General features: G+C 38.5%; 1 protein-coding gene across 2 annotated transcripts in view; it reads left to right on the forward strand.

Moving 5' to 3' along the window:
* The window catches only part of LOC124628703 (CD81 antigen), an 8,541-nt gene extending 2,020 nt beyond the window's left edge, over positions 1–6,521 (forward strand). For both annotated transcript variants that reach the window (XM_047158838.2, XM_047158839.2), the window contains exons 2-9: positions 1,908–1,988; positions 2,140–2,230; positions 2,587–2,684; positions 3,440–3,514; positions 3,591–3,692; positions 3,821–3,925; positions 4,506–4,583; positions 5,063–6,521. In XM_047158838.2, the coding sequence (XP_047014794.1) occupies positions 1,923–1,988; positions 2,140–2,230; positions 2,587–2,684; positions 3,440–3,514; positions 3,591–3,692; positions 3,821–3,925; positions 4,506–4,583; positions 5,063–5,233 (786 nt within the window). In that variant the 5' untranslated portion in view covers positions 1,908–1,922 and the 3' untranslated portion in view covers positions 5,234–6,521. The remainder of the gene's footprint in view (positions 1–1,907; positions 1,989–2,139; positions 2,231–2,586; positions 2,685–3,439; positions 3,515–3,590; positions 3,693–3,820; positions 3,926–4,505; positions 4,584–5,062) is intronic.
* Positions 6,522–8,114: the final 1,593 nt, after the last annotated feature.

Genomic DNA, 8,114 nt, shown 5'->3' on the forward strand with positions numbered 1-8,114 from the left:
TATAATAAAATACATAAGTTACACTGAGACAGCATATAATGTCAGTAAAATTAAATGAAATGAAACCTTTTAAGCAACTCGCGACAGCATCACTTTCATGCTCGTGTTACACAAACTCCGCTTTATAAAGTTTATAAATCTTCTCCGCTGTGTTTAATACAAAATGCCCAACAACCTTAGAGGACTTGGAGGTCACACGTTTTCTTCCTCAGTCACTTGACGATTTCGCCTCCATCTGATGGTCATTGAGAGAAAAGAAAGTCATGTACGGTGACTCTGAGTATTAGGCTAACGCTAACGCAGTCACATTACGTGTGTATGACGTCATATAGGAAGTGGCTTATACTTCTGGTTAGTAAAAAAAAACGCCAGTGTTCCATTTTAGATGATATTACCTTTCTAAACTCCACACACTAGACAGTAGTGCAGAGTGCATAGTGTAAGTGTATAGTACTTCATTTGGGACACAACTTTAGTATTTACACTCCTGTTTTCAGAACAGAAGTAACGTAATGAGTAAATCTCCCTCGTGCTGCGTGCAGACCACCTAATTCATAATGAGATTTATTAGAACGATTTTCATCATTGATTATTATCCATTTTATCGATTAGTTGTTGCAGTTCTAGTTTTGATTTACAGCATTCATACGGAATAATTTAACATTAAATATATGTCAGTGGTAACATTCCTGCAACTGAAAATGTTGCATCAGTGTTGTAGGAATGATAATTAAGTTTATACAGAAAGACTCCAAAAACTGATTGCCAAACCAAACTTTTGTAGAAATGTACTAATTAAATTTTTTTAGCTGGGGAGTAAATAATGGGCGAGAAAACAGGTATGGTTAGTAATAACAGATCAAGGAACAGACATTTCCTCATTCTATATTTAGTGCCAAGTGTGTTAGTTTGGTGGCAGTTAAGATGCGTTATCGTTTCTATAATAACAGCTCGTTCACAGGGACACAAACAGCGGACGCTCCACATAAACAGACTAAAAGATGCATGTAAACGTTCATATTGTAACGTTTATTGTAAGGAGATGTTTATTTAACATTTTTGGAAGGAGTCTCCAGTGCCACTGCATTTGTGTCACATGAGAAGCTGTGTCCATTCCGTCTTATTAACTTCAAGAGAGAGAACAAAGCGAGTCTGGAGAGGAAACAACTGTTTATAGCTGCTATAACATAAGTGAGAAATGATTATATAGACATTAACAACTTTCAATGTAACTATAAAAGGATAAAAAGTATGATGTCATTCTTTTATAAAAAAAACTGTAACGTTTGACACATTGCTGTGGGATAAGAGGAGTAAAATAAATCAGTGCTCTTATAAGAAAAGAATCAACTTCGGTGAGTAACTGGAGCTCTGTGCATTGTTGATTATTTTCCTATAACAGCTATCGTCAAGTAAAATCACACCGCATGTACCATTAAAAAATGTAGTAGTAAATCATTTGTAATGATCATAAGGCTTTAAAGGATCTCCCACATATGCAGACCAAAGCAAAAACAAATGCCAGCTGCCTTGGTTTATGTATTTAGGGTACTGTACGCTACTGAAATGATGTCACATTTCTGCAGTGCAGACCAGGAACTGGTTTAGAAACTGTGGACTTCTCCATCAGGATAATTCAGTAACCTGAGAAGGTCTGAGGAGAACTTATATAGCGTGACACCAGGCAGTGTACAGGAAGTCTTTTCTCTCAGTCTGTGAGAATCTTCTTTCTATAGAAGTAATTCAGTGCTGACTAGAATGTAGTTTTGTGGTGTATCATGAGAGCTATTATCAGCACATGAAGATATCATTGTCATTAGGTCAAGTTTCAGACGAATTAATTATTATTATTATTTAATAATTTTCCCCCTCTGACTGTGTCTCTTTTGTTGGTCGAATGTGTCTAGGCAGCTGTAATCATCATGGCATTAGGAGGATGTGGACAGATCTGCAAATGGATCGTCATCCTGTTCAACATACTCCTAATCGTAAGAATCTCATTAATATTCATATTCACAATAATGAATAATTAATTCGGTTTCACAGTGTTCAACAGTATAAAGAACTCAGATTCAATATAGATGAGCTCTCGGTGTCTGTCTCTCTCTGACTGTCTGTCTGTCTGTCTGTCTCTTTCAGTTGGCGGGTATGGCTTTATTAGCAGCTGGAGTGTATCTGCAATTCAGTGCAATCACACTTGAGGAGTTGAAAACCAAACATTTCATCTTCAGTACGTTATCGTGTTTCGTTTCTGTTGTTCAATTACTTACTATACACACATTTATGTAATTGCATGTTAATTGTCTGCAAAATAATTTAAATAAACAGGTAAATTGTTACATACTTTAAAGAAGTAGTGTCCATCCATCCATCCATCCATCCAACTATTTATGAAGCCCTTTGTTTCTGTCATCTCTCTGTTTCTCATTCTCTCTCTCTTTCTCTCTCTCTTTCTCTCTCCCTCTCTGTCTCTCGCTCTGTCTCTCTCTCTGTCTTTCTCTTTCTTTCTCTCTCTTTGTCTCTCTCTCTCGGTCTCTCTGTCTCTCTCTCTCTGTCTCTCTCTCTTTCTCTCTCCGTGTTTCTCAGTGGTCGGACTATGCATAGCCATTGGTGTTGTGATTCTCATCACTGCCTCGGTTGGAGATTACGGCTCCTGTAGTGAGAATAAATCTGCACTCAGTGTGGTGAGACACCCACACACACACACACACACACACACAAACACACACACACACGACAGTGTGTAATCCTTCACTCAAACTGGAATTAAACAGTAAGTTGAGGTTTTATCATGTGCATGGATTGTGTGGTTTTACCCCTGTTTATGATTGAGGATGTGGGTTTTTTTAGTAAGAACACCTGAGTGGAAAGAGTAACTCAAACATCCTCAAACTGAAAGATCATATATGATAAAGGAAGATGAAACCATTTATTCATCACGACATCACTGTGGAATATTCATTTTAGCTTGCTAAAATGTTTTCCTCGACAGATCAGTTTGTTTTTTTAAATAGTGCTTTTAAACATGTCATTTCCTCAGCCCTGAAATTAGCTCCGGCCCCAAAATGAAAATAACCCAGGTTTTTTTTCAGTGCTCATTTTACAGAAGGCAAAATAATGCATTAATCTTGCCAGAAATCTGCAATACTTGGGTTATCCAACCTCCATATATAAAATTAATTCAGTCTAAATAGGACATTAAGCGTTAATAGAAAATGCTAGGTAATCTAAGGTGTAGCTAATTGGTAGCTAAGTCTAAAATTCGACTAACAACAATTAATTTTGAATTCAAATTAAAATACCAAGAATTTACTGATGAGTACTTGTTCAAAGAGGAACTTTTGTCAGCGGTATCTATAATATCATGTCGTCACTCTTCTTATGAATATTCAACAGAACAGTATGTGATGCGTTCACGTTACTTTTTCTTTCTCTGCAGTACTGCTCTCTGCTGGTTTTGCTCGCTGCAGCAGCTGCCATCGGAGGCGGCGTGGCCTTTGTTAACAACAAAGAGGTAAGTGTACATCACTGTAATAACATTACACCTGCTTTTGTCTAGCTGGAGTCTGAGTGCCATTTTTAAAATTCAGTTCTCAGGCCACGTTGCAGAGTTTTACGCCACCATCTATGCCCAGTACCTGATTAAAGGAGACATGATCCGAGCCTTCATCCTCAAACTGTTCCACAATGCTGTATGTGCCACACACACACACACACACACACACACACACACACACACACACACACACACACACACACACACATATAAGTGTGTTTAATGGCTGAAAACTTGACTTTGTGTATGTGTGTGTGTCCACAGTTTGACTGCTGTGGCTTGGGAGGAGTTGTGCAGACGGTCATAGGTGTTACCAATATCTGTCCAAAGCAGTCATCCATTCTGGGACTTTCTTACTCCACCTCTTCTGTAAGCCCCACCAAGTGACCTTCTGTATTCTCTTAGCTAGTTAAGTTTCTGCTGTGTTTTATTCCTGGTTTGCAGTTCACACAGTGAGTTTATGCTTTCAGCACTGATTGCAAGAACTAGCTATGTGATTCAAAATTAGTGACAAAAATGTTAACGCAGTGCTGTGACTGACAGACAGATTTTTCTAAAGTGCCTTACTCCAACAGAAATAATTATACCATTGAACTATACAAGGCAATTTCTGAGGTACTCTTTAGCTAAATGATGCTCTGTTTCTGGGATACTCTTTAACTAAATTATGCTCTGTTTCTGAGATAATCTTTAGCTAAATGATGCTCTGTTTCTGAGATAATCTTTAGCTAAATGATGCTCTGTTTCTGAGATAATCTTTAGCTAAATGATGCTCTGTTTCTGAGGCACTTTTGAGCTTAATGAGGGCCTGTTTCTGATGTAATGTTTAGCTAACTGAGGGTCTGTTTCTGAGGTACTCTTTACCTAGTGAAGGCTAAATTTTTTTGGTTCTCTATAGAGAGTAATGATAAGAGTTGTTATAACTTTCTCTTGACACATTTGTGTGCAGAGTTGCCTGCCTGTGATTACAAGCCAGCTGGAGGCCTCCACAGTGCTGACATTTTTTATGGTTATTGCTGGTATTCTGGTGAGTAATAACCCACAAAGAGAAGAAATCAGAACTAACATTGATTTGTTTTTTTATGCAAGATTGGAGTGACAATCTCAGGATTAGGGTTTAGTCAGATTCAGATTTTGGGTTTAATAATCATCTGCCAAATGCTATAAATGTAAATCAGTGTCAGGTGGTTTAGCCAGAGAGAAAATTTTTCAATCAAGTTTATAGTTGGGGTTATAGACACAGAATTTATAGTGAGGGTCAGGTTTAGGGATTAATCATAGTCACATTTAGGGTTTAGTCAGGTTTAGAGTTTAAATTAGAGTCTGGTTTAAGGGTTATGAAGTTTAGACTGTACACTCATGCTGTCTCTCTTTGTCTGTCTCTCTCTGTGTCTCTCTCTTTCTGTCTCTCCCTCTGTCTGTCTCTCTGTCTCCTTCTTCTGTGACTTTTCTCTGTCTTTCTGTCTTTCTATCTTTCTCTCTGTCCATCTTTCAAACCGTCTTCAGATCATGGTTGTTGTTTGCGCTGGTTTTATTTACCAGCAGCTGTCTCGCCCTGTCGTTGCGTCTCCCCCGTACATCCCTCTCTCCCCGACTCCTTTGTCTCCCTCCTCCTATACCATCTGCTCCACTACTACCTCTCCTCCAGCCTACACCACTGTGGCTGAAAAAGTCTGATCTAACATAAAGCAGACTCTCCTGCATACTTATTAAGTCATTTATCTCTTTTTTGTTTCTTTACATACCTGTCCTTTTCAGAATAATTATGGTTAGTGGATGATTGGCAGAGTTCTCTCTGTCTTCTATTAGTTCACAGTGTTCTATTTGAAACTTTTCTTTTTGCTCTTCTCTTCTGGTTTTCACTTCTTTCTTTCTCCCTCTCTCTCCTTCTCTCTCCATCTCTCTGGTAGTTCCTGGTGTTGGTCTGCAGTGTTGTGCTCTGCTCCAGCATAAAGAACAATGTCCACTACACACCACCACTCTTCTACTGACCCACAAAAACTCAACGATGCAGCATGCCATCCTTCTGTCCTCCACTTAATATTTAATTTTCTCCATCTATGTTTTCGTATCCTTCTCTCATCTTGTCAATCTCCACTTCCCCCCTTTCACCTCCCAGCCTTCTCCTGGATTACATGCAGTCTCATCCTTCTGTCTCTCCTACACCTGATCTCCTCTTGTCCTTCACTTCGCCACTCAGTTTTCTCATATTCTCCATTACTCTCCAAATATCCTCCAAACTTCTCCTAATCCCTTGTCCTCCACCCAATCTTCTTTTCTCTTCTTCTCCATCACTTCTCTTCGGTCTTCTTCCACTCCTACTTCATGCCCCCCCCCCCCGCCTTTCTTCACTTCCTGTCTTTTATTCCATCTATTCCTCGTTTTCTCTAGAAGATTTGTCTATGCAAGTGGAAGAGATATCAGCATCGATGTGCCACTGAGGAGAGCAGGCTTAAACACACACACACACACACACACACACACACACACACACACACACACACACACACACACACACACACACACACGTGGTGTTTCAATTTAGTTATTTATTTTTGTAGTTAAATGATGCAAAGGAAAATTGTTTATCTTTATCAGTTTTTCACTAAAAGCACTTTTCTTCAGAGGACCAGGCAAAATTCCACTCAAAGCCCAAATCTGTCATGCATTCCTATCATTATCATCTTCAAAAAGATCTAAAATCATAGAAATTTATACATTCCAAATGCCATAACACACACACACACACACACACACACACACACACATTTTTCAAATCGTTTCCATTTCATAATTTTTTTTGCTTTTTGTTTTTATTGCACTTTTATTAATGCTGTACAAGTTTAGCATTTAGACTGATTACATTTTTACGTGTGTGAAATGGAGAGTTAATGTTACATTCTCCTTCCTAGAGCATGAAAAATGTATGTTTTTCCTATATTAATAAACTTTGATGTGGACATCACATGATGTTTCTAAATAGAGAGCCTTAAAATAAAATGAACGATGTTCTACCAAGAAAACAAACATGGCATTAAGCTTTAAAATAAAAGATTGTAGTAAGAACATTAATCCACTTTCTAGTGTTTGTGACCGAGGTTTAAAATGGCTGATGTTCCCACACTTGACTGAGGTGTGTTCTCACACTCACACATACACACCCGCTGCTCAGTCATTATCTACAGACTGTGTTTGTGTGGTAGAAACCAACAAAATGGACTCCTGCCAAATGTTGAAGTTTCCCTCAGGCGATGACCAACGTTGCTCAGCTAGATGCCTTAACAATGCTGAAGTGTGTGAACACAAGCAGAACATCACACACATGTTACAGAAAGGACAATGAAGTCACTGTGTACAGAATGTGGGACATTATCGTAATAATAAAGTCCAAAGATTGTAGTGGTTCAGTGTGTGGCACTTTGGGTTTGATGGTCTGATCAGAAGGTTCACGGTTGCGAGTTCAAATCCTGGCAGCACTGTTGGGTTTTGGTTTAGGTATTAGGTTTCAGAGTTTGTGCACATCTACATTGCTTTATACAGTGCTGAGGAGAAGTATTTGCTGATTTCTTCTGTTTTTGTGCATATCTTGTCCTAAATAGTTTTAGATCTTCAAACGAAATACATAATACAGCAAAGGCAACCAATAAACACACAATACAATTTTTATTTTTATTGAATCAAAAAAGTTATCCAACACCAACCACCCAAGTGAAAAACTAATTTCCCCCTTAAACTTAAAATCTGGTTCTGCCAACTTTAGCAGCTTCTGATATCTGGAAATCAGTCTTTCACTTAATTCTAGGACTAGGGCTTACTCCTGTGCTTTGGATCGTTGTCTTGCTGAATAATCCAGTTGCGCTTGAGTTTGAATTTACGGACTGAAGACCGGACGTTCTCCTTTAGGATTTTCTGGTAGAGAGCAGAATAACGAATAATCATTTGGCAAATCTCACGCTCACTTCAGCTACATTTGAGGAGCTGTCATCAGTGAAATGACTTGAACACAAACAAAGCTCAGAGTTGAACTTCTGTGGTATCGTTTTAAAAATGAATCCTAACCACTGATGCTTTACATGATCGTCATTTGGGAGTCCGTGCAAAGTGGCTTTGCTTTTGCAGCACAGAAAACAATGTCTTCTAGACATGAACCTAAATCTTTCAGGACACAACCTCACCTGTAGTGTTTGAGGGTGGGTCAGAGTACATGTTGTTCACGAGCAGCCGATGAAGACCAGAAGTTATTTTTGTTACAAACCTATGTAGGTTAGTACAGGAAGTAAGTTGTTTCATGAATCCTTATATAACAAGAAGACATCTCTGCTACTTGATAAAATAAGAAAGAAAAACTATTTTAATTAATTAGATAATTAATGAGTTTAGATTGTGGTTCCAGTTTCAGTATTTCTGAAACATAATTGGCTACTTGAATGTGTAGGTGTTCCTTATAAACGGGATGGAGAGTGTATATCATGAACTCTGGAATGCTTTAAGGACACCGATCCTCACATGCATGTTTGGTTTTTGGTCTTCAGTCTCCAAAGGATGGTCGTATGCAGCA

The sequence above is a fragment of the Ictalurus punctatus genome, chromosome 12 (assembly GCF_001660625.3).
Source record: "Ictalurus punctatus breed USDA103 chromosome 12, Coco_2.0, whole genome shotgun sequence".
NCBI classification, from domain to species: Eukaryota; Metazoa; Chordata; class Actinopteri; order Siluriformes; family Ictaluridae; genus Ictalurus; species Ictalurus punctatus.